The 27607-nt window shown below is 41.6% G+C and overlaps 1 protein-coding gene across 1 annotated transcript in view; it reads left to right on the forward strand.

The window, feature by feature from the left end:
- LOC122421199 overlaps nt 1–27607 on the forward strand; it is a 334893-nt gene that overhangs the window by 166012 nt on the left and 141274 nt on the right. The window contains exon 3 of the mRNA XM_043437070.1: nt 5961–6071. Coding sequence (XP_043293005.1) covers nt 5961–6071 — 111 coding nt within the window. The remainder of the gene's footprint in view (nt 1–5960; nt 6072–27607) is intronic.

Here is a 27607-nt window from a genome sequence, read left to right on the forward strand (position 1 = left end):
TCAGGTGGCCAAAGTACTGGAGCTTCAGCATTAGTCCTTCCAATGAATATTCAGGACTGATTTCCTTTAGGATTGACTGGTTCGATCTCCCTGCAGTCCAAGGGACTCTCAAGAGTCTTCTCCAAACCACAGTTCAAAAGCATCAATTTTTTGGCACTAAGCTTTCTTTATGGTCCAATTCTCACATCCGTTCACGACAACTGGAAAAACCATAGCTTTGACTATGTGGACCTTTGTCAGCAAAATAATGCCTCTGCTTTTTAATATGCTGTCTAGGTTTGTCATAACTTTTTTTCCAAGCAGCGAGCATCTTTTAATTTCATGGCTGCAGTGACCATCTTCAGTGATTTTTTAGCCCAGGAAAATAAAGTCCATCACTGTCTCCACTATTTCCCCATCTACTTGCCACGAAGTGATGGGACCCAGATGCCATGATCTTCGCTTTTTGAATGTTGAGTTTTAAGCCAACTTTTTCACCTTCCTCTTTCACTTTTGTCAAGAGGCTCTTTAGTTACTCTTCACTTTCTGCTATAAGGGTGGCGTCGTCTGCATATCTGAGGTTATGGATATTTCTCCTGGCAATCATGATTCCAGTTTGTGCTTCATCCAGCCCAGCATTTCACATGACGTACTCTGCATAGAAGTTAAATAAGCAGGGTGACAATATACAGCCTTGACGTACTCCTTTCCCAATTTGGAACCAGTCTGTTGTTTCTTGTCCAGTTCTAACTGTTGATTCTTGAGCTGCTTACAGATTTCTCGGGAGGCAGGTCAGGTGGTCTGGTATTCCCACATCTTTAAGAATTTTCCACAGTTTGCTGTGATCCATACAGTCAAAGGCTTTGGCGTAGTCAATAAAGCAGAAGTAGATGTTTTTTTGGAACTCTCTTGTTTTTTCGATGATCCAACAGACATTGGCAACTTGATCTCTGGTTCCTCTGTCTTTTCTAAATCCAGCTTGAACATCTAGAGGTTCTTAGTTCATGTACTGTTGAAGCCTGGCTTGGAGAATTTTGAGTATCACTTTGCTAGCATGTGAGATGAGTGCAATTGTGCGGTAGTTTGAGCATTCTTTGGCATTGCCTTTCTTTGGGATTGGAATGAAAACGGACCTTTTCCAGTTCTGTGGCCACTGCTGAGTTTTCCAAATTTGCTGACATATTGAGTGCAGCACTTTCACAGCATTATCTTTTAGGATTTGAAATAGCTCAGCTGGAATTCCATCATGTCCACTAGCTTTGTTCATAGTAATGCTTCCTAAGGCTGACTTGACTTTGTACTCCAGGCTGTCTGGCTCTTGGTGAGTGACCACACCATCGAGGTTATCTGGGTCATTAAGATCTTTTTTGTAAGGTTCTTCTGTGTATTCTTGCCACCTTTTCTTAATATCTTCTGCTTCTATGTATGTGTAGGAGAAAACATAGTATATATTTAGTATATATTTGATTCAGTACTAGTCTCCAGTTTTAGGCATCCACTGAGGATCTTGGAAATTATCCTCTGAGAATAAGGAGTGTTACTGTACAATGAAATGCCATTGCACACCCACTAGGATAGTTCAAACTAAAAGGACAGAGAATAGTAAGTGTCAGAAAGAATGTAAAGAATTTGGAACCCTGATAACAATCCCAGGGCTTCCCGGGTGGTGCTAGTGGTAAAGAACCCATCTGCCAATGCAGGAGATATAAGAAACTTTGGTTCGATCCCTGGGTTGGAAATATCCCCTGGAAGAGGACATGGCAACCCACTCCAGTATTCTTGCCTGTGAGAATCCCATGGACAGAGGAGCCTGGTGGGCTTCAGTCCATAGGTTTGCAAAGAGTCGGACATGACTGAAGCAACTTAGTAGGTGTGTAAAATGGCAGGGTCCCTTTGGGAAACAGTTTGAAAGTTCTTCAAAATGTTAAGCATAGAGTTTTCATATTACCCAACAATTCCACTCTCATGGATATCCTTAAGGAACAGAGAACATATATATACACAAGACCACTTGGACATAAATGTATGTAGTAGCATTATTTGTAATAGCCAAAATGTGGAAAAAAACCCAAATACTTATCAGTTATAAATTGTATATATAAAATGTGGTATATCCATACAAAGGACTGTTACTTAGCAGTAAAAGTAATGAAGTACTGATGCACATTATAACATAGACGAATCTTGAAAGTGTTACCATCAGTAAAGGTACCAGTCAGGAAAGACCATCTGTGGTATGATCCTGTTTATCTGAAATGTCCAGAATAGGCTAATCAGTAGAGATAGAAGGTAAATAGTGGTTACCTATAATAGGTGGTTGAGGGGTGACTGGGATGTTGACTAACAGGTATAGGATTTCTTTTCAGAGGATATACATGCTTTAAAATTCGATTGTGGTTTTTCATGGATTGGGTTTCCGTGTGAATTTACTAAAAACTTTAAATTTTATACTTTAAATGGTTTGGGTATAGCAAGTGAATTATATCTCAATAAAACCATTCAGGGTCTTCCCTGGTGATTACCTCTATGACTTTTTGGGAGCTTCTTTCTCTGTAAGCCTCAAGGTTTCTCATCTGTGAAGTAGAACAAACAGTTTTCATCTCATGGGATTGTCACGAGGATTAAATGAGATAATGTATGTAAAATGCTTAGAGAGTGCCTGCTATACCTAAGTGCTTTGTCAGATGTTGCTTTTCCCATCTCCCCCCAGTTCTTCCGTGTTACCAAAAAGTCTCCAGGTTTAGTCACTGCAGCCATTTCCTAATACCCACCAACAAGGCTCCCACCCAAACAGCAGTCTCTGTGCTTTATGACTGTGTTTATTGTCCATGTTTATTGTCCGTCCTCAGAGGGAAGAGCATGGACTTGTTCAAGATGTTAGGTTCAAAGCCTGATTCTACCGTAATAGCTTATTAGCCCTTTCAGCGTTTAGTTTTATTAATTGATCAATGGTTAGTATTTTTGCCTGGAAATACTGGTATGAGAATTAAATGTTGTGAGTCATGATAATATGGAGAACGCCAAGCACAGAACTGGGCTCTGTGAAGAGACACTCATCCCATATAAGCTGTCTTCTCTTCCCCACCCTTTCTGGCTTTCAGCCTCAGTGAAATAAAATGATCTGATAAGAACAAAAATGCACTTGACATGAAGGAGGGGAAAAAAAAAAAAAAAACACCTTGGCTGATGGTTTTCTCTGCCAAAAAGATCTTACCCAGAGCTTCCTAAATGACTCCAATTAAGAGGCATTTTTTGAAGGCATACACATGTACCTGTTTTTATTCCCTCTTTCTCCAGTGATCAGGTTAGATGGAAAGAAATAGACTACTTCAATTTCACACAGAGTTTTATGAAAAATTTAAAGTCTAACCATTCCTGCTCTCCAAATTGGCATTTATTAAAGTTATGAGGAGAGTTTGCAAGCAGGAACTACATCAAAAATATGCACAGGGCTCTTGGAGAGTTACTTTCTGCAAGTGATGATGTCTTACTGTCAGTCTTTGAAAGAAATATCAAAAAGGTAATGTGAGCTGAAGCTTAAGATTTCTCAATATGTCCATTTGAGTTACAAAGGATTTTTATGCTCCATTTCAGACATTATTTAAACATTGTTATTCCTGCAAACATGCCACCCAGAGATAAGGTTTTGCTCTGAACCACATCGAAATGCAGATTGGTCTAGAAAGTCAGTTTCAAAGTGCCTTCTTGGAGGTAACTGTTTATTAAGCCTTGGAGGAATTTCAGTTGCAAACCCTCAGTGGGAAGCAAGGAGAGCAGTAAGATTTGTAATATTCTCCTTAATCATGTGATTTGCCAACACTGGTACAGTTATAATCTAAATAAAGTTCTGGAGCCATCAGGGCATTATACTGTAGCTGCTTCATTTAATCTAATGGCCCACATTTAGGTAATTTTCATGCATTTTAATCTATTTAATGATCACCTTTCTCAGGTGATTTACAGCAACTGGATGTCTGGAGCTCAGGTACCTAGGAGCCATGCACTGTACAATAAACCTGGAGAAAATACTCCTGGAAAATGTATGTTTTGTTTAGATCTGCCCTCATTAAGCACCAGGATAATATTTGCTGAGGATGTCCTTCTGCCTCATAAGATTTATTACTGCACGTTATATAGGCACCCAAAGAACAGAATTAGTCTAAATAATGTAGAATATATTGAAATACTGAACCCTTTAGTGGACCAGTAGACACTTACATTTCCTAAGAGCAGGCAGGATACCCCAGAATTTTCTATGAAAGATGATCAAATGTAGTAGCTCCTTCACACTATAAGAGATTTAGGGTTTACTTCATTCATTCAAGGTTCTGAAAAGTCCTGCAAAATGAAGATATATTTTGTTTGCTGTAATCTATGCTTCTTAAACTTCAATCATAGAACCCATCCTACCTTGTAACCCTTTTTAACATCCTTCAGAATATATCTCATGAAAGAGAACTCTATTAGCCTATATCCAATATCAGTTTTTCTTTGAAAAAATACAATATAAATTTGCAGACAGACACAGCTAGGCTTCCATCTGGCACTTGCAAACATTGAGCTCTCACAGCATAAGCCATTTCAGCTCTATGAGCCTTGCTTTTACCTTTTGAAAAGATATCTTTTAGAATACTGAGGGGTTTAAGTGAGAAAATAAATGTGAAATTACCAGAGAGGTGTCTGGCACATAGTAGGTTTAAATCCATATTAGTGTCTTTCTTCTATCTAATGCAGTCTCTACAAGGCTGGAAATGCAGCCATAAATAAGATGGTTCCTACTTAGCAGAATTGTAGATCTTTCTCAGTGAAAGACTGATCTCTGTTTCATGTGGCCTTCTGAACAGACGTTTTGGGAAGCCTCTCATGGATATCTCACCTTAAATGAGCACTTACTATATGTCAGATGATGTACTGTTCTATATCCTGTTTCATCATCATAGCAATCTCATGAAGTGAGCATTTCAAATGGGAGAACTAGGTCTGCTAGAGATAACTATCTAAAATCACACAGCCGGGGGTTGAAGAAGTGGGCAATAAACTTAGTATTATCTCATTTTAAAAATCTGTCATTAATAATGACTAGGTTATTACTTATTGCTAAGAATATGTTCTTTTAAAAAAAACCTTTATTTATTTGGCTGCCTCGAGTCTTCTGTGGCACACAGAATCTTTGTTGTACCATGCGAGATCTTTCCTTGTGGGGCTCCTACCCTCTAGCTGTGGCTCATGGGCTCAAAGCACATGTGTTTCAGTAGTTGCAGTGCACGGGCTTAGTTGCCCCTCGGCATTTGGGATATTAGTTTCCCAACCAGGAATTGAAACCAAGTCCCCTCCGTTGCAAGGTGGATCCCCACCCACTGGACCACCAGGGAACTTGTTCTTGTCCCCGAGAACTTGTTCTTAAACTTCCGAGTATGGGATCAACAACCAGTCATGAAAAGAGAGCTTGAAAGGAAGAGAATGAGGAGAAAAGGAAAATAAGTAGAAAGATAAATAAAAAAGCAAAAAAGGAGCCAGAATGTGAATGAGACTTGGGCCAACTGGGCCATGTCTGACAGCCAAGGAGGTTCTCAGGTGACTCTGTGGCGTCATTATTTGGCAGAATTCTGCAAAATATTGTGAATTTGTCAGAGCCTGGCAAATGTCATGCCTCATTAGGCAATGTAAATTTCACAGTGTTTAATATAGATTAAAATACTATTCTGTTTGCCAAGATTTTGTCTATCATGCATATACAAGAAATGGTAGAAATTCCCCTAGACTTTTGTCCAGTAACATCAAAAGGGCCTCTCATTTCTCCATTGTGGGTTATAATTTAGACCTCTATGAAAATCTCAGTAAAAGTGAGAGGTTTACAAGAGCTAATTAACTTTTAACTCATTATTGACTGGAGGATTTTTACAGAAATTAAGGCCTGTGACCGGTGATCTTTATTTTGGCTGGCCAAAAATTAATTCTGTTATTTCACTATCACTTTGCAGGTTATCAAATTCAACAGTTACACCTGACACACCTGTAATGTCTTCTGATTTTTGTGAAATGCTGTCTTCAGTCCTCTTCTCTGTGGAGACAAAGGAGCATTCTCCAGCACCGTGAGTTTCATTTTCACTTTCTGTATCAGAATCAGTCACTAAGGATTTTTTGTCTTTTTGTTGGTCTAATGTTCACATCATCTGAATCAGAACTACATTCTGAAGAACTATTCATCTTCTGAGACCCTAATACATATGCCGCTCGGACAGTCAAAGAAGGTATCTGCATAAAGTTCATCAAAGAATTAAAAAAAAAAAATCTTATTCACTAAAAATTTCATGATGTGTCATTTTAAAAAATTATATGCTTATTATACACACAAGGTTGGAACAGAAACCTGATGGAGCAATATGTGAATGATAATGACAGTCATAGGTTGTATAATGAACCCTTGACCAATTTTAAGCTCTAACAACTTTGCATGGTGATGTTTATTGTATCACTCTCTAAAAGCATATTAATATGTTTCTGGTCAGTAATATGTTAGGATATTCAAGTTGATGATGAAGAAATCATGTTTTGACCTAAGTTTGAAGTTGGAAATGATTTTAAATAAGAGCTTTTGCGGACCTTGAGTTTAAATAATTTTGGAAAGTGACAAAATAGTTATCTTTGAATATTTAGAGTGGTGTCATGTTAAACAGGCAAGAAATCTGTACTTTGGGACATCTTTATCCATAACTATAATAGGAAACAATCTGGAAAGTTGGTTTACATAAATATACTACAGCTATATTCATCTTATTTAATCAATTAACATATATTTATTCAGCTTATGTCTACCATGTACATACTGATGCCTGGAATTGGGACATATAAAGAAGATATAAACACAACAGATCTAGGGAATTCCCTGGTGGTCCAGTGGTTAGGATGCCACCCTTTCACTGCTGAGGGCCCAGGTCCGATCCCTGGTCGGGGAACTAAGATCCTACAAGCCACATCTTTTGGCCAAAAATAAAAAGAAAAGAAAACAACAGACTTAGATGTCTGCATGAAGCTCACCAAGAAAAAGAAATGCAAAAGTCAAACGAACTCAGTGAAATGAGCTCCAAGAGAAGATCATTTGCATCGGGAGCCTAGGGAGAGAAAGGGCTAATTTTTATAGAGGAAGATAATTTAAAAATTTCCAAAAGGATATGATGTTCCAGTTAAATGTTGAGGGATGGTAGGATTTTGACTGGGAGGTTGTAGGCAAAGAAAACCCAAAGCAGGGGGAACTTACAGGGCAAAGCCAAGAAGGTGTGAGGTGGTTGATGTGCTCCGTGAGGCACAGCCAGCTTGGAATGCTCAAAGCTACCTGTGTCCCTGGTGAGGGCACCATGTGAGTTGAACCTGTTGGGTGCAGAGGAACCTGGTCCGCATGGGCTTTGGATGTTATCCCATGGGGAACAGAAATCCACAGAAGGACTTCAGCAAGACAAGAATGAATGCCCGTCACATAGAAGACCACTTCAGCATCGCTGTGACTGGGTAAACCATTTCATGAGATAAAGAGACATCACAGAGGAGTCAGAAAGGGTTCCTCAGGCATTCACTTGTACATGCAGCCATCCTCACTGAAAACCCACTCTCTGGGAAGAATGATGTGCTGTCCATTCAGTGAGAGAAAATCCACCACATAAAAACTTTGCATAACATCTCAGATCCTTTAGTAGAGATTTGAATCACACAAAATAGCATAGCTTGGGCAAACTTTAAGTTCTACGTATTTATAGGGCTATTTTGTATTGTCAGAAGTCTAAGATTAAAGAGGCATCAAAGGTAATTTAATTTGATCTTTCACATGATGCTTGAATCACTTCTATAAAACTCCTGTCAAAGGTTGCTCAGTCTCTGATTATGTTGCTCAGTCTCTGATTATTTAGAGTGATAGGAAACTCACCTTCTGCCCAAATGATAGTGCTAATCAAACCAGTGGGGACACATGAGAGATTGGAACACAATGATGGGCAAGTGTGTCCAGGCGGTTAAGTGACTACTGCACTTGGAGCTGGGGGGACTTGTGAAGATCTCCGTTCATGGAGGGGTTTTGTGTCTTCACAGTGGGAGTCACATTCTGAGCAGAATCTACACTGGGATTCAGATGCAAAAGCCAGGAAGTGAAGAAGTCAAGTGGTAGGACTCATGGGCTGGTTGAATCAGCATTATCTGAAGCACAGGGTAGGAATGGGGGCTGGTCACTACAGATGGATCACAAGGGGAGATGGCCGGTACAGGACTGGTTCAGGGGAAAAGCTCAGGAAAAAGACCGTGAAGCCGTGAGGTTCATCAGAACACGGTCTTATGAATGAGGTCTACAGAGTGAAGGCCTAGGGTTTTAAAGAAACAAGTGAGCCTGGAGAAAGCCTGGAGGAATCAGAGCCAGGAAGGGTCATTTGGGTTCAGAGGTCAACGTTTTCTGAGTGGCGTCCTATGCAATGCGGTGAGCTCGGTGTTGGCCTTTCCCTACAGGGAGCTGACCGTTCCTTGTACCTTGGCTGATATTTGACTACACACTGGCCTTAGTTTGACTTTAAACCCCAAGGCAAATTCTTTCAGTGTGGAGGCCCCTCTTATTTTCCTGCTACTGTTTTCATTTTGAAAATATTGAATACGTTAGACAAAAATCAGCTGATTATATGAAGGAAGTGCCTGTTAGCAGTGTGTGTGTGATGGGGGAAGGGTAGTCTTTCATGTACTGCAAGGAACATAGAGGGCAAAGAACATCCCTGAGCTGATCTTTTTAGGAAATTGCAGAGTGAAAAACAAAGGACAGATTTTCAAACTAGATTTCCTCTCTGAAAGAACATCCTGAGACATCGCTATTAGTCATAGATACATAATTTAAGGGTTCAAAAGAAGTGTCAGAAAACAATTTTCATGCCAATTTTTCAAACTCAAAATGGAGGGATGAAAAATATAGGAGGCGCTGAGGTCATGAACATGCATATCTTTCAGGTTTAATGTCCCGATGTAGCAATTAGAAAAATCAGGTAATTGGACAGTTATTTTGTCAAGATAACTGACTGGTTAAATCAGCTCAGCAGGTGAAAATCTGGGAGCTTGGTTTTGAGCATAGACTCACTAAATAAGATTTTAAATGCATATTTAGGACAAGAAAATCAGATTCTTGTGTTGTGATTATAAAGCACAAGTTCATGAAAGAAAACCGGGATTGAAGCAAATCAACGTATATTATCTCTCACTCTTCTTTCTCTGTCTCTACATATAAACACACACAGATATACAACACACAGACACATACACACACACACGCACTCCACACATGAACACATACTGTCAGGAGAGCATTTCAGCTTTGCTACAGGAACTAGTCACCAAACGCCCAGGCGCATAGAAGGAAGCTAAAGGGTATTGTCCTACCTGGATCACCTAGTGAGCACTTCAAACTCATCACTTCTAGGACTTAACTCATATGTTCTCCCCTTGGAACTCTTTTCACTTCCTGTTTCCCCAGATTGGTAAATAGCACTAAATCCACCCTTATGTGCAGATTAGAGCCCTGGGTATCATTCTTTATAACTATTTCCCTTCTCCCCTCTTTTAAAAGCAGTGTCTATATTCTGTGTAATCCTGAATGATTTCCCAAATCTAACCACCACCCCCTCCCCCTGCCACTACCCATGTCCAAGGTACCATTGTCACTAAACTGGACTGGCTGCAACCATCCGTTACCACACATTCTTCTTGTTCCCAGTCAAACCCATATCCTCACAGGACAGCTGCCCAATGAGCCTTTTAAAATGTAAACTTAATCATGTACCCCATCCTGCCCCATTGCTTAAAAACTGTTAGCTTCTCAGTGGGGCTTCCCTGGTGGTTCAGTGGTAAAGAATCTGCCTGCCAATGCAGGAGACACGAGTTTGATCCTTGGGTCAGGAAGATACCCTGGAGAAGGAAATGGCAACTCCCTCCAGTGTTCTTGCCTGGGAAATCCCATTGTCAGAGGAGCCTGGCAGGCTACAGTCCATAGCGGTCACAAAAGGGTCAGACACGATTTTGTGACTAACCAACAACCACTTCTCATTGCTCTTGAAAAAAAACAAAATCCTGAATGGACCTGCATATTCCTTCATTAGACCCCGACTTATCCCCGGATTAATCTGTATCTTTCTTCCTATCTACATTAGTATCTGTTCTATACAGAGATCCTTCAGTTTGCCTCAAGCTTGCCTTCAAGACTTTCCCATATGTCTTTCCCATTACGTGGAACTCTATTCATTTCTTAAAATTCAAAGTGATTTCTGTATCACTTAGAACTTAAAGGTACTTTCACAGGAAGTTTTTCCAGACCCCCTGGACTGAGTCAGTCCCCTGCTTTAAGCCTGTGTCGTGTCACTTTTATTGTTGTTGTTGAAATTAGTTGTTTAATAACTACTGACCCTGCTGGAACTGTAAGTTCCATTAATGCAAGAAAAGATGTGTGCTGTTAACCAGCATATCCCCAGAGCCTGAAACAGCATCTCAAACTGAAAAAAAGTCCTAAAAAAAGCATTTGTAAAATGACCCAATGAATTCCTTGAGTAATCTTTGGTTTATTGGCATCACAATGAGTGGTACTGATAAACCGCATAGATCCAAAGTTAATATGAAGTTCTGAGCCCACATCCTCAAAATCAACTTCCCTTGAGTGTATGGAGGAAAGGGTACTGAAGATTCTGGTTAACTAGACATGTAATTAAAATAAAATACTCTTGGATGCAGTTGTTAAAGAAGTGATTTTGTAAAGAGAAGTAGATTATCTGGGACAAGAAACGTGGTACTTCTGTCCCACTCTGCACTGTGTAGGATATTCCTGAAATATTCTGGTCAGACCTGGGACTTTACACATTTGAACAGTCCGGAGGCGAGAGAAGAGGATGCTGTGGAAGACGGGGAACCATGGCAACCAGGAGGTATTGTCAAAGTTCTTGGGGAAGTACTTGGGAACTCTGTTCAGAAATCTGAAGAACTCTCATGTTTGTGATGAAAATGTCCTACATGACCTAAAAGAGAAAGAGCGGCAGGAGTTCTTGGGCGAATTTCGGATGGAGCCAGATGATGGCTGTCTGTATGGAGAACAGTTTTGATTAAACATTCTGGACTGTGATATAGGTCCTGCCCTAGATTCAAAGAGTGTGCAAGGTGTCAGCATTCTCAGGAGGTGGAATGGGCAAACCCAGAAAGTTGTGAGATGTCTGCCTCTTGATTTGGTCCAATGTAGACTGGCTGGTCTGGAGAAGGCAATGGCACCCCACTCCAGTACTCTTGCCTGGAAAATCCCATGGACGAAGGAGCCTGGTAGGCTGCAGTCCATGGGTTCGCAAAGAGTCAGACACGACTGAGCAACTTCACTTTCACTTTTCACCTTTATGCTTTGGAGAAGGAAATGACAACCCACTCCAGTGTTCTTGTCTGGAGAATCCCAGGAATGGGGTCGCAGAGAGTCGGACACGACTGAAGTGACTTAGCAGTAGCAGCAGCAGACTGGCTGGTCACATGGTGCTGACAGTCAAAGCTTGTTGGGAGTTGGCGTGTGGCCACACCAGTTTCCTATTTAACTGGCATTTATTTGAGGGGTTTTCCTGGTGGCTCAGATGGTAAAGAATCTGCCTGCAATTGGGGAGACCTGAGTTCAGTCCCTGGGTTGGGAAGATCTCTTGGAGAAGGGAATGGCAACCCACTCCATTATTCTTGCCAGGAGAATCCCACAGGCTGCAGTCCATGGGGTCACAATGAGTTGGACACAACTGAGTGATTAACACTTTCACTTTCTTATTTGAGAAGACACTGTGTGCCTGAAATTGTGCCAGGCTTGTTCACAAATGCTGACTTACTAGTGCCATACCACAGCTCCATAAGATAGATAATACACTTTTGCAACCCTGTTTTGCAGGTAATGAAAGTGAGACTTAGCAAAGTAAAGAGACCTCTTCAAAATATGCTAATGATCCTTTTTCTAAAAGTTTTTTTTTTTTTTTTTTAACATTTATTTGTTGACTGTTTATTTGGCTGCATCAGGCCTTGGTTGTGGCGTGTGGGGTCGTTCACAGTGGCACACGCAGGCTCGTTGTTGCTGTGCCCTGGTTCCTTTCGTTGTGGAGCACGGGCTTTGGATCGCATGGGTTTAGTTGCCCCACAGCACGTGGGATCTTAGTTCCCCGACCAGGTATCGAACCTTCGTCCTCTGCATTGGAAGTCAGATTCTCAACCACTGGACCACCAGGGACATCCTGGGAAATGATACTTTGCCAGTGGTTCTTCTTTTTCAGAATCCCACAGTCCCGTTTTGCTTTTTCAATGTAACACTTAGAGGCCGTTCCAGGGCTCATGAGCTCTAATTCTACCTTACTGAGCTTGATGCCAAAATGGCCAGCGCACTTAGAAACCTGGCCACAGTGATGACCCCTGGCCACAACTGAACAAAAAGACAGAAGTCTTCAAACTGGGTCATTTCTAATAACCAGATGTAGCTGAGATTGCAGAGAATGAAGCAGGGTAGTAATGTGTGTATGTGCTCAGTGGTTGCAGTCGTTTTCAACTTGCAGCCCCATTGACTATAGCCTGCCGGTCTCCTCTGTCCATGGGATTTTCCAGGCAAGAATATTGGAGTGGGTTGCCATGCCCTCCTTCAGGGAATCTTCCAGACCTGTGGATCGAACCTGCATCTCCCATGTCTCCTATAGGTGAATTCTTTACCACTGAGCCACCAGGGAAACCCAGCGTAGTAATAGTGGCAGAATATTTGTGATATAGGGCAGGTTGGCTCTCTTAAGTATTTTATTCATGTTTCTTAGGGATAGAAGTACCAGATTTAGCAACCAGGGGCTTATGACTCAAGCCAATGAAGGCAAAACCTGCAAAATCACAATAAAAACTTCATGATGCTCATAATTAGGCTAAAAATAAGAGCATATGGCAGCTGAGGGAAAACATGAGCTGCATATATTGGATTTCCAGTAGACGGAGTTGAAGAGGAATGGATATGTGAAGGCATATTATTGTAGGTGACGACAGGAAAGAAATGGATGGAATTAATAACAACTCATCTGGAAAAGTAAGGGAGCTCTGCAGTGATAAATAGAAGTAGAAGAAAAGAAACAAATAAATAAAGCAAAGAATAAATAGCCAATAATGCGAGATACTAAAAGTCTAAGCTGCCATCAAAGGCAATAAAAAATATGGGGATGGATATATGAAAGATAAAAAAAGACAAGAACAGAATGCATAAGGCAAAAGTGGGGATAAGAAATGTCTTTTTCAAACAATATAAGAAATCTCTTAATTAATGGGTGAGAGGCATGTAGCTCAAAAACTGTTATCAAAGTAGAGTGGAAATAAGGAAGCTCCAAAAGTACTGGTTAGACATCCTGAGAAGACCGGGGTGGTGCCATAAAGTAGAAGAGAAAGAGGGAGGTGTTACAATGTAGGAATTTGTTTTTATTCCTGCTGGGTGAGGGCCAAGTGGTGTGGGAAGAATGGGGAGGAATATCTGAAAGAGCATAGATGAATTTGGGGATCATACCATTGAGGTTAGTCTTGGCATTATACTGTGGAGACGATATGCCCTTTGTCACTTTTCCTAACCTCTGTAACCTTATGTTTTCTCTGTTGAGCGGAAATTATTAGTCCTTACAACTGGGGTACTGTTGTGAGCATCTGATATGAAGAATGCGTGTCAGTGGCCTACAAGAGAGCCCCCCGCATGACAGCTATTCTGATTGCAAAGTCAGATGGTAGAGTGAAAAGAGCTATCCCAAAAATGAACAGGAGAGAAGGCAGGACATTCACCTTGACTGAACCCTTGTAGTATTCTGGGCACATACACACATTAATACTCTGATTCCTCACACTAACCTTATGACAGTGACATTAATTTCCCCAAACTTCAGAAGCACAGATGGAGGTGCAGAAAGCTTAAATGAAATGTCTTAGGTTTCTCTGCTAATGATTGATCAATCTGGAAACCAAGCCCAAATTTCTGAACACGGAATTCTTATTCTTTGCATCACATCAGCCAATACCAGTTAAATTAGATGAACCATTCAGATCCGTCTGGCTCAGACGCCTAAAAGCTGTGACTTTTGGACCTTTTACTGTTTAGAGTCCTGTTTTCTCTCTTTAACTTCAAAGAGATTTGTTTTCACCTCCAATCCCTTGAGTGGGCAAAGGACCTTCAGTATACGAGGTGTCTTAGGAGTCCGTGAGTTTGAAAAATTACACCAGCTCCACTTTCTCCATCCCCTTAAACATGCCAACAGGAGAAGGCACAAGGAAGACTTACGAAGACCCCCAAGAGCCGATGGCAGCAAAGCGGGAAAGGAAAGGACCGGAGACAGCCCTGAGGGCACTCCTGTGTTCCATCTTTCAATCAGTTCAGCCAGCAGACCTTTAATTTAGTCAGAAACTTCAGCCCCCGTGGATGCAGGCAGTGCTGAGAAATGTGTTCTCAGCAAGGGAGGTGTCAGGACGGATTCATGAGAGGTGTTTCATGCCTCACAAATCACCCTGAATATTTCATATACATTAAAAAATTAGTGGACAAAACCGGGGCCGTGGTGTATAATTTACTTAGACTTGCGAGATGTTTTTGATATGGAGCAGGGCAAAAGATTTATCTGTGGGCACATTAAGCCATGCTTAGAACAGAGTGCATTGGCTTTGCGTTTGCACCCATCAGAGGGGATAGCAGAGAAAGCTGTGTAATGGTGAGGCAGTAAATATGGGCGTAGCACAGAGAAATATTAGCTTCATTTTTCTTTCCCTTATGCAGAACGCTCTCCGAAGGACGGTATTGCCCCTGTATGAATGAGTTTAAAAGGCATAAACAAGGGAGTCTGATGGCCTCATTCGGAGGGTCCAGCGGGGATCCACCTCCTTGCAGATGATGAGATTGTATTCGGAGTAGGCATGCCACCGTGTGAGAAAATGAATTTAATAGAAGTATCACTGCTATTTACAACCAAAGGAACACAGGTGAAATATGCTGAAAAGAGAATGAATTCATGGCCTGCAATGTCTTTTTTTTTTTAACGTTTGGAAAAGCACTTAGTATGTGACCCTCATCCTGTAGATAAATGTACTCGGAGTTTATAGTAATTCAAACCTCTGAGTTATGTTTAGCTAAGGTTGAAAGAGTTTGAAAATTCAGCCTTGAGCTACATTTGCTGGCAGAAGATCAGCGTCTTGTATTCACTCTCTGCCTCATTTCTAGATTCTAAAACTCTCAGAACTTAACTCCAGTCCCTTTTTCTCAACCAAGTATGTGCCCCAAAGCTGGGGCTACAAGGACACAGATTTGCCCTTGACTCTGTAAACGGTAACTGTGTGATGAAATCAGTGATGAAAAGACACACCATCTCTTCTGTTAACAGAAAGTCACGTGACTCTGAAAAAGTTTAATTTTTTTTCTTCCTTTTGGCCCATTGGCTCTCGTGAACACGGGTGAGTGTTTCCTCAGAGATGTCATGTTGGGAATGAGTTTAGAGGTCTTGACTTGCAGAACACAGAGATGCGTCTCTACGAATGAACCCAAGTTGTAGGAGGTGGTGTTTATGGACTAGCTTGGTGAAGCTAGTCTTCCTGGAATATAGTGACTTTGCAAACTGTAGGAACTGGGATAGAGAAACCACTTCTTTCTTAAGATCGCTAGAGAGTAGAGGAATGAGAATTGGTGGACCGGAAAGGAGAGGGGATAGGCGATGCTGATGATGGTCTTGCTGCTATATAATCATTTCTCAGTACCTGAAGACAGTCTGTGTTTTTGAGTTACTCATCTTCCTGTGTCTCTTTTTTAACTGAATTTCAGCATTTTCATGATTTCTGAGAGTCATATCATCTTGACTAGCAGAATTAGAGTATACATGTATGGTTGACAAGCCTTTAGCCCAGGATTCTGGGGCTCGGGACCCTCTAAGAAGTGGATCTCTAGGTAGAGCCATGATCCATCAGAGTGGCTTCAAAATCAGCCCCTCCCTTCTGGCTACCTGATTTCCTCTCTCTTGCCTGATAAGAACCCCAGATTCCTTTTATGGATGTGGGAAATAAAATGAGATGAATGAGTTGGAGACTTAAATTGTTATAAAACTATTAAAGAGAAATCTGTCTTAAGTTATCACCTGAGGGGCTGGTAAAAATTGGTCGCCATAGAGGTGGATTTTTAAATAAAGGTTGAACAAAATTATACTCAGATCCCTAAGGATGCTTCTAAATGATCTTTTAAAACAGGGGGTTATGCAGGGAGGTGACCTTCTTGCCTCACTGCCTGCAGGTGTTATACCAAGATACCCTGTGTTGAGCAAGGCTTAAAAGATCTGCACATCCTCAAAGAGTCCCTGTGTGCCCTTGGGTCTTCTATTATCTTGCCCAGAGTGATGCACTACTCTTGGAAACAGAGCAGTCAGGTCCTTCAAAAGTGGGTACTCACCTGAAATTTCAACCCTTGAAAATTCAGGATCCTTTGGAGAGTCTTTGACTTCTGCAAATATCTGCATACATAATGATCTAGAGCCCCATCTCCACTATGTCGCTCCCTTGCTTAGAAAGCTGCCACGCTTGCCCTGGCTTTCATGGTGCCTTGCCCCATCATCAACCCCACTTCCTGACTCTGCATCTTGTTCTACTAGACTCCGCCATACACAGGTGAGTAGAAACTTCCTCAACCATCACCTCCTGTGTTAAGAGTTTCTAAACCCAGTGTAACAGAGATAGGTTTTTGTTTCTTCGTGTCCTGTACCCACCCTGCCATCTACTCAGCACACAGGTTTGTAATTGCCGCGACTGAGTCTGTAAGTCTGCAATTATCCCAAAAGACAGAGACAGTGGCTAAAGCAGCTCTTCCCTCCATGTTTCGAGGAGGGTTTAATCCACTTTAGGGAGGGAGTCAATGTTTAGTGAATGAAAAAAAAAAAATGAATGGGTGAGTGGAGGGCTTATTCTGGAAAGGCCAGTGGAAGTGTTTCCCCTCTCTGAGGCACATCTGATCATTCCCACCCTGCTGGCTGTTCCTCACACACTTCTCACAGTTCAGATCCTCCCAGTCCATCAAGAGCCCATCCAATAGTGTGCTTTCTCCATGAACACGTCTCCTCCAGTAATGTCACCTGACAACTGCATAGTCAGGGAGCCAATTTGTGTGCATGGTTTGGTGAGTGGTGGGAAAGAGAATAAGCTTCAGGGAAGTTTTGCTTTAGGGTGCAGTGGTTTAAGGGGGAGGGAAAAACCTTTCCTTATTGACCTGATTTGCAGTCTTCCCGAGCAAGGTAAAAGATGGAGCAGAGTGGGAGTGCATGGTGTCAGAAAGGAGACACAGGTTGGTGAGCTTCATCTCCCAGATGTGGGAATAGGGCTGTGGGTTCAAGCTAACTCTGTGCCAGATGTGTTTACCGGTTGAGGGGTAGGGGGAGACAGTCCCATCCACCCATTTCAGAGGGGCACCTATTCTCAAGGATGCTTTTTCTCAAAGTGAGATGTTTAAGGTCTACCTGAAATTGACACCTTTGGTGGCAGCAAGAGGCAGCCACAGAGAAGAGCCCCTCGTTGGCCACCATCCTCCTGGAGGTAGATATTTTACCTCCCAGAGAGTTTACACCAGATGAAAACCACTTTCCAAAGCAGTTCGTCCAGGTATGCAGAGATAAATAAGGCCCACTGCATTGTGTCTGCACCTGCCTAAGAAGAACATTGTTTCTGGGCTTCAGACAGGATAATTGTTGTTAGTCGTGATACCACATTCTGTTTGGAGGGGGCTTTCGTTGATAGTTCTTTATGACCATGACTCCATTAAGCTTCCTTACACTCTCTAGTAGAGGAAACATCCTGCGTCCTTTACAGATGGGTGAAATGAGGCTTGGAGAAGTATGACAGTTCTATGGAGGAAGCAGGTGTGGGACTTGGGAATGATTCCCTGCATCCTGATTCCTAGCTTACCTGGCAGCCTGAGCTCAGCTTTTCTCTCTGCATCATCTAAATATCTCCTCCATCAGTCAAAAGATTTATATTTTCCTATTGCCTTTGCAGCTTCTTCCAAATAATTTTCCCCCCTCAGCACAAGGAATGAATTTAAAGGAATATATTAAATTAAAAAATGGACTTGCAAAGCAAGATTCTACTTTGACCCTAATATCTCCCTCAGATTCCTTCCTGCACACGTACACCCTTATCAAACACAATTCACCTTCTGTGGAAACAGGATGAGATTGAAGTCATGGCCAAAGGCAGGAACGGAAGTGTGGGCATTACTGGCACAAATAACAAGCATGTGGATGATGGCTGTGAAGAATTTCAGGTGCTAGACCACTAATTGCTGATGTTTTCCAAGAGTAGAGGAATTAGAGCAGATTATAGTTTTAGTACAATTATTTTGAAAAATGAATTTTAAAGATTGAGGTTACTGATTTTTTTTGTATTCTTTCCCATTAGAGGGAATAAAACAATCTTGTTAATATAGCATTATGCCAGACCATTCCCTTAGTGCCTTGAGATTTCACACACAAGCTCACTGGACATCTGAAAAGCAGCTGCATGAGCAACTTCAGAAATAAATACCTAGGAGCTCCCCTGGTGGTCCAGTGGTTAAAACTCTGCTCTCCCAAGGCAGGGGATCCGGGTTCTATCCCTGGTCAGGAAACTAGATCCTGCATGCCCCGCCACTAAAATTCTGAGTGCCGCAACGAAGACCCAGCACAGTCAGATAGATAGATGATAGATACTTAAATGTCCACATCTGATGGGCACATGCTGCTTTTCTTAAGACATGGAATTTGTTTCTTACATGAGTTTGATCTCAAAGGAATGATATAGAGAAGATGATATAGTAGACTTTTTATGATACTCCAATTTGATTCAAAATCACACCCAATTCAAAATTTAAAAGTAACTTCTTTGAAAAAATTGCCTTTTTCCTCCCCCCTGATGAGAATACACAGTCACTTTGAGGAATTTGGGGAACTAATGCAAAAAGCAAAGAAAACAAAAAACACACAGAATCTCACTTCTCAGAAGTAGTTGTTAATAATTTGGTAAGTTCTCACTTTATGTGTTAACTTCATTTGTCATTTTTCCCACTTGTCAGGTACCATAGTGCCTGTGGAACTTTATGTATATTCTCATATTCCTTTTAAGACTCCCTGATACTTGCTTCCCCATGTTGATACAAATCTTCATAAACATTTTAATAGCAATTCAGTGTTTTATGACATAGCTACCTTTATTCCCTTATGTTGTGAATTTGGGTTCTTTGACTGCATTTCTTAATGAAAGCAGGATATAAGCAAAGTGAATTTGAATTTATTAACAATTTGCAAGAAGAATGTACGAAATCATAGAATTTTTTTAAAAGATGTGTTTTATTTTTGCTTTTGGCTGTGGTGGGCTTCATCGCTGCACATGGGCTCTCTAGTTGCGGTGAGTGGGGGCTACTCTTCGTTGCGGTGTGCGGGCTTCTCCTGGTGGTGGAACGCATTGCCGCGCACAGGCGTAGGCACACAGGCTCAGTAGCTGCAGCTTGTGGGCTCTAGAGCACAGGCTCTGTAGTTGTGATGCATGGGCTTAGTTGCTCCGAGGCATGTGGTTCTTCCCAGAGCAGGGATCAAACCCGTGTCATCCTCTGCATTGGCAGATGGATTTCTAACCATGGACCACCAGAGAAGACTCTGAAATCATAGAATTTTTAAAGCTAAAAGACATTTGGAAGCTCAAGTGCCCAACCACCTTGTCTGTTTCAGAGATCTGAGAATCCCAGTCCAGAGAGAGGAGACTTTTCTAGAGTGACACTGTGAATGAGCAGTGGAGGGAAGATTGGAACTTAAATCCCAGAGATCATCCTCCCATCCCATCTCACCCTTCCTTGTGGAAGGCATTTTCCTTCCAGAAAGGCGATGCCCTGGTCTACTCTTTGAGAAGGATTACTTAGGGCACCAGCACCCAGGGCCCCACAGGAACTAAAGATGGGCCTAAATGGTGAGCCAGCACAGGATACCTGTTGTTATTTCAGGCTTAAACAAGATCTTCTGCCAAACCAAATCAGAATGATGCTCTGAGAACACCTGGGAAAATGGGCTTCAAAAAGTTGCAGGTGCCAACATCAGAGAGAGTACCAGTGACCCCATATTCTGAAACACCCTAGACCTCTCATGCATCGTACCTAAGAGTCCTCACTGTGGTGTTCAAGCAAAAAAAAAAAATCTTCCCAATCTTAAAACCTTTGTCAAGTGTGTAAGGGGTAAGGAAAAGAGTTACTTGCAGAAGATCGTTGAGGTGGGGATGTGGCCAGGCTTTGGGGGATGCCACAAAACAATCACTTTCTTCATCTGTGAAATAGGGATAATAGTGTACATTTTTCTTAAGTTTATTTTAATGCTAAAGTGAATGAAATAAAATATTTAGTATGATATTTAGCATTATGCAGGCTTCCCTTGTGGCTCAGCTGGTAAAGAATCCACCTGCAATGCGGGAGACCTGTGTTCAATCCTTGGGTTGGAAAGATCCCCTGGAGAAGGCAAAGGCTACCCAGGCCAGTATTCTGGCCTAGAGAATCCCATGGACTGTATAGTCCATGGGGTTGCAAAGAGTCAGATACGACTGAGTGACTTTCACTTTCACTTAGCATTATGCATAAGATGTGCATGAGTCAGTGTTCTAGAAGGATATATTTTAAATAACTGTCTCACACAGTTATGGAAAAGAGTGAGTCCTAAGACCAACAGGATGCATCAGCAAGCTTGAGACCGAGGATTTCTGATTGGTTTCAGTCTCAGTCTGAGACCCAGGAGACCCAATGACATAGTTAGCATCCAAAGATAGCAGCCTTGAAGTGAAGGAAAAGCTGATGTTTCAGTTGAGGTCCCATGTCAGGAAAAAAAGCCAATGTCTCAGTCCAAAGGGAGCTGGACAGAAGAGTTCTCTGTTACTCAGGGGATGGTCAGCCTTTGGTTCTACCTAGAGCTTCAGCTGATTGAACCACCCACCCATATTAGGGAGAGCAATCTACTTTACTCAGTGTACTGATTTAAATGCTTATTTCATTGACTTCACTTTCACTTTTCACTTTCATGCATTGGAGAAGGAAATGGCAACCCACTCCAATGTTCTTGCCTGGAGAATCCCAGGGATGGGGGAGCCTGGTGGGCTGCCGTCTATGGGGTCATGCAGAGCCAGACATGACTAAAGCAACTTAGCAGCAGTAGCAGCATTGAAAAACATTCTTACAAATACATACAGGTTATTGTTGGATGAAATATCTGGGCACCTTGTGGCCAGTCAAGTTACCACATAATATTAACACTCAGACACATTCTAAGAATTCTAAAATGGTGAATATTGAGTGTTCTTGTGATTTTTAGTAGTTTAGATGATTTTATCTTGTTTCGTACTTCCTTTAAGGAAAATACAAACAATTAAACAAATTATGGATGATGATGGAGAGGCATGGTTTTAATAATACCTTAATTGCAACCTGAAGTCTGGCCAGATTGAGTCTTACAGGTTGCAACCATGAAAACTTAAACATTTTGTTGACTAAAATATCTGATATGAAAAGTTTTGGAGAACTTTTATCATAAGACTCATCTAGAAGTGACCTGTAAAATACACTTCTAAAGGTGTTGGTAAAAGCCTCTATGCATCTCTATCTATAGACACATGACTCTACATCTCAGTTCAGTGCAGTTGCTCAGTCGTGTCTGACTCTTTGCAACCCCATGAACCACAGCACGCCAGGCCTCCCTGTCCATCACCAACTCCTGGAGTCCACCCAAATCCGTGTCCATTCAGTTGATAATGCCATCCAACCATCTCATCCTCTGTCGTCCCCTTCTTCTCCTGCCCTCAATCTTTCCCAGCATCAGGGTCTTTTCAAATGAGTCAGCTCTTCGCATCAGGTGGCCAAAATATTGGAGTTTCAGCTTCAACATCAGTCCTTTCAATGAACACCCAAAACTGATCTCCTTTAGAATGGACTGGTTGGATCTCCTTGCAGTCCAAGGGACTCTCAAGAGTCTTCTCCAACACCACAGTTCAAAAGCATCCATTTTTCGGCGCTCAGCTTTCTTCGCAGCCCAACTCTCACATCCATACATGACCACTGGAAAAACCATAGCCTTGACTAGATGGACCTTTTTTGACAAAGTAGTGTCTCTGCTTTTTAATATGCTATCTAGGTTGGTCATAACTTTCCTTCCAAGGAGTAAGCGTCTTTTAATTTCATGGCTGCAGTCACCATCTGCAGTTATTTTGGAGCCCAGAAAAATAAAGTCAGCCACTGTTTCCACTGTTTCCCCATCTATTTGCCAGGAAGTGATGGGACTGGATACCATGATCTTAGTTTTCTGAATGTTGATCTTTAAGCCAACTTTTTCACTCTCCTCTTTCACTTTCATAAAGAGGCTCTTTAGTTCCTGCTCACTTTCTGCCATAAGGGTGGTGTCATCTGCATATCTCAGGTTATTGATCTTTCTCCCAGCAATCTTGATTCCAGCTTGTGCTTCTTCCAGCCCAGCGTTTCTCATGATGTACTCTGCATATAAGTTAAATAAGCAGGGTGACAATATATAGCCTTGATGTACTCCTTTTCCTATTTGGAACCAGTCTGTTGTTCCATGTCCAGTTCTAACTGTTGCTTCCTGACCTGCATACAGGTTTCTCAAGAGGCAGGTCAGGTGGTCTGGTATTCCCATCTCTTTCAGAATTTCCCACAGTTTATTGTGATCCACATAGTCGAAGGCTTTGGCATAGTCAATAAAGCAGAAATAGATGTTTTTCTGGAACTCTCTTGCTTTTTCGATGATCCAGCAATGTTGGCAATTTGATCTCTGGTTCCTCTGCCTTTTCTAAAACCAGCTTGAACATCTAGAAGTTCACAGTTCACGTATTGCTGATGCTTGGCTTGGAGAATTTTAAGCATCACTTTACTAGCGTGTGAGATGAGTGCAATCGTGCGGTAGTTTGAGCATTCTTTGGTATTGCCTTTCTTTGGGATTGGAATGAAAACTGACCTTTTCCAGTCCTGTGGCCACTGGTGAGTTTTCCAAATTTGCTGGCATATTGAGTGCAGCACTTTCACAGCATCATCTTTCAGGATTTGAAATAGCTCAACTGGAATTTCATCACCTCCACTAGCTTTGTTTGCAGTGATGCTTCCTAAGGCCCACTTGACTTCACTTTCCAGGATGTCTGGCTCTAGGTGAGTGATCACACCATCGTGGTTTTCTGGATCGTGAAGATTTTTTTTTGTACAGTTCTTTTGTGTATTTTTGCCACCTCTTCTTAATATCTTCTGCTTCTGTTAGGTCCCTACCATTTCTGTCCTTTATTGAGCCCATCTTTGCATGAAATGTTCCCTTGGTATCTCTAATTTTCTTGAAGAGATCTCTAGTCTTTCCCATTCTATTGTTTTCCTCTATTTCTTTGCGTTGACCACTGAGGAAGGCTTTCTTATTTCTCCTTGCTATTCTTTGGAACTCTGCATTCAAATGGGTATATCTTCCCTTTTCTCCTTTGCTTTTCACTTCTCTTCTACTCGAAGCTATTTGTAAGGCCTCCTCAGACAGCCATTTTGCTGTTTTGCATTTCTTTTTCTTGGGGATGGTCTTGATTCCTGTCTCCTGTACAATGTCATGAACCTCCATCCATAGTTCATCAGGTACTCTTTCTGTCAGATCTAGTCCCTTAAATCTATTTCTCACTTCCAGTGTATAGTCATAAGAGATTTGATTTAGGTCATACCTGAATGGTCTAGTGGTTTTCTCCACTTTCTTCAATTTCAGTCTGAATTTGGCAATAAGGAATTCATGATCTGAGCCACAGTCAGCTCCTGGTCTTGTTTTTGCTGACTGTATAGAGCTTCTCCATCTTTGGCTGCAAAGAATGTAATCAGTCTGATTTTGGTGTTGGCCATCTGGTGATGTCCATGTGTACATCTGGGCCTGTACAAATACTCGTACACATGTACTCCAAAAAGCTTTTGATAAGTTTGTAATAATTTAGTCAACTTTATGAATTTAATTAAGCTTTCTCCACTTGGCATGTTGGAAAAGACAGTAGTTTACACAAAGACCATAATCTAGAAAAAATTTATTTATTTTTTAGAATAGAAACCAGGTCGACAGGGCAACTGGGACATTTTGCTTGTCAGCAAAATAATTTTATTCTGAATTTATGAATTGATAATAAGCCACCTTCTCATAATGATTAATGGTAATTAACCTTTTAAAGCTCCATCGCTTCCCTGGCCATCTCTGGCTGACAGCCCTTGGAGACAGGACAGAATGCTGATGGTGAGCAGAACTTTGTTTGGACTCCCGAGGTCCTGTAAGGTAGAGAACACCATTTTTGTGTGCAGGTGTCACAGATACGATGCAGTCTCAGAGACTCACAAATAAAGAAAAAGATGCATGCATGGGCCATCCTGATGAGATGTTTTCACCCTACTAGGGATCACTGCAGACCAGAGTCAGCCAGCTCTACTGCTTAAACCTGTGTGACTTTGGTCAAGTCTTTTTACCCATGTGAACCCAACCAACTTCCTTCATCTTTAAAATAGATCTTTAAAATAACTAATCAGCAATTAGTATGTTGAATGAAGAGCCCTGTGGGCTAGCACAGGAAAAGGTTAGCCCTCTTGCCATGCAGTCAGCATCACATAAAACTGTCTTCCAGACAAGCACTTCTTACACATCCTGACCCTAACCTAGATCCATGGTGTTCCTCGCACTTTGCCTGTTCTAGTCCCATTGCGGTTGATGTTGACAGTATGAATCTCAGAGATAGCTGGGGCGTGGTTTCTGGGTTGGGATTTAGCATACAAGAACTTTATCGAGGGGTGCCCTTAGAACCAACTCGTGTGGCAGAGAGGAGAAAGAAGCAGGAATCTGCAGGGAGAAAAGAAATGTAAGGCACGGTGACAGACGTGGCTGACCTGAAGTTGAGACTGGAGCTGAAATGACCCCAGCAGGATAGTTCTGATTCAGGACCAGTGGCCAGTGTCCTTATGCCCCCGCAGTGACCAGTCACAGGATGTGAGCTGCCCAAGGCAGTGTCATGACCTTGACCTGAGAGAATCCTTGAAGGGGCTGAGAGCTGACGGTCATTGGCAGACAGCATTCCTAGATGCGGTGGTCACCAGTCCTTCACTGAAGGGGGCACTGGGTGGCCTGTCATATTTGTTGAACCTTTACTCCATCCCAGACAAAGTCTGCCGGGGCTGGTGTCTGCTTTATCACATTTGATCTTACTGCAACCCCGTCAGATAGACGTTAGGATGTCTGTCTGTCACACCATGAAAAGGAGTCTCAAAGTCTAAGAACCAGTAAGTTGTGCAACTGGCAATTCTAACATTAATTTGCATGAATCCGAGGGTTTGCAGTGAGCTGAGAGTCAGCTGAAACAAACCATCCACTCTTTCTAGCTCTTCTCTGATTTTTACTTGGGGATTGGTTTAACTTTCCTCCTTTGCAGATTCCATTTCTTGGTAGAATTCATTTTAGCCCATGACTAAATAATGGAATTATTTGGGAAATAATCTTGACCTTATCTTTGTTCTCTGAGTATCTGGCTAGCTCTATGATCTAGAAGAAGTTATTTATCTTCACTCAGCCTCTATTTTTCTCATCTGTAATATGGGGATGATAGTAACATGTAAAACATCAAATTTCTAAGATTAAAAAAAAAATGCATAGGTATCACACTTACCTGCATGCCTGGTATATGATAAGGACTGAGTGCCAGCATATTATTGGCATGTTCCTCTAATAAAATGCATGTTAGCAATATCATTGTTTTTGTCCATGTTCATTGATTCTCTTGTTTGTAAACATCTGGTTTATAAGGATAAAGTAGTGTGATATTCACCTTAATATACTTAGGTCTTAGCATAATGCCTCATAGCAGCAGGTTTCCAATAAAAGGCTGGTAAATTGAATTATATTTCAACAAAGATAACACATTTTATCAGTTGTAAGCTATTAATACCTTTAATATTTGTTTGTTCCTCTCCATGTATCACGCTAGTTCAAGTTATCATTTCTTCCTTCTGATTTGAAATCAGATCTGGGATCAAAGTCTGGCTGGCATTTGTTACTTAACTAATTTAAACCCTTATTTCCACATTGGTAAAATGGAAAGAGATAGAGTGCCTACTTCATGGGGTTGTAAAGAGAATTAAATAGGATAGGAAAATGGAGTAATTTATCCAGGACATGACACATAGCAAACCAACAGATGCTGGTTTCAATAATAGCAACAACAAGTACAGCCAGTTTCACCATAGCCATTCTTCTTGTTGAATTTAGTCTTGCTTCTTAGTCTTCTGTGGAGAGAAAAGCAGAAGTAGAATGACACAGTAGAAAGAGCAGACACTTTGGAGCCTGATTACGTCAAAAACTGTCTCTTAACTTTTGAACAAGGTAACTGGTCTGCATTAGTCTTGCTTTTTTCATTTTGCAAATGGAAACAATAATAATGCATTTGTCTTAGAGTTTTTAAGGGTTAAATGGAGAAATGCATCTGCAGCATTTCATAGAGCCGCTAAGGCCTCATATGCTCACATGAAATGTTAGCTCTGTGGTTCATACCACTAGCACACACGTGAAACAACACATGTGGGCCTCGCAGAGTTACTGAGAGCGCTCGGGAACGCCAGCACTGGCACAGAGTGGACCCTCCACACCCCTCAGAGTCTTTCCATTGTGGATTCTGTTCCACCCTGGGTGAGACGAGAGACTCCTTGGCCCCACATCCCACACAAATGTTCCAGAGAACGTTAAATGGCAGGGAAAAAACTCTGACAAAATCTGTTTTAATGAGACATCCCGTTAGCACTGACTGCTCCCAGGTCAAGCTGCTTGTGTTGGAGCAAGAACGCTAATGGACTAGGTGGCCGTGTCTCTCCGTCAGTCTGGGCTCTGGATTTTTAATGAAGCAAGCAGGCCACACACCCAGATGGTTTTGGGGTGAGTGTATGTGTGTGCACACACCTGTGTCTCCAGTGACAAACGGTTTTCATCCTAAAAAGAGTGGAAAAGAAACAAGAGAATGTGAAGGCTTACATGTTCCCTGATTTGCATCAGTCAGAGAAAAACTGACCAAGACCTTCCTACACATGCAGATGACCCTCACATGGGGCAGAGGATTAAAAACCACACTGATTTTCCAGGGGGGCTAGCACACGCTCGAGAGCTCTAACAAAGGCTGGTGTCAGCTGCTTGACTTCTTAATGATGAATAATTCATATACATCAAAGCAGCCCTCAGAAATTATTTTTTCCTGCAGCCTCAAAGACAATGAAACAACAGCAAAAAGGCCAGAAGGGGAAAGCTTTTTCAAATCATATCATCTCTACTATTTTTCCTCTCTACTCTAATATCCATATTCTGACCTTAATTGAAATTAACTGCAATGTTTTTTTATAAAAATAGTTTAAAATCCTTTGATTTGCTTCTTCTCCCAGATAATGGCCAACTCCTATTCAGCCTTCAAAGCCCAGCTCAAAAGTCATCACATTTTGAAGTCAATTCTGCCAGCCACCTTCCCAACAGAGTCAATCGAAACTTACCCCTTATGTAAACACCCTTCCTTTATTGCCATCATTCCTGAGATCTTACTCCTTTAAATCTCAGGC

Source organism: Cervus canadensis, chromosome 18 (genome assembly GCF_019320065.1).
Source record: "Cervus canadensis isolate Bull #8, Minnesota chromosome 18, ASM1932006v1, whole genome shotgun sequence".
Taxonomy (NCBI): Eukaryota; Metazoa; Chordata; class Mammalia; order Artiodactyla; family Cervidae; genus Cervus; species Cervus canadensis.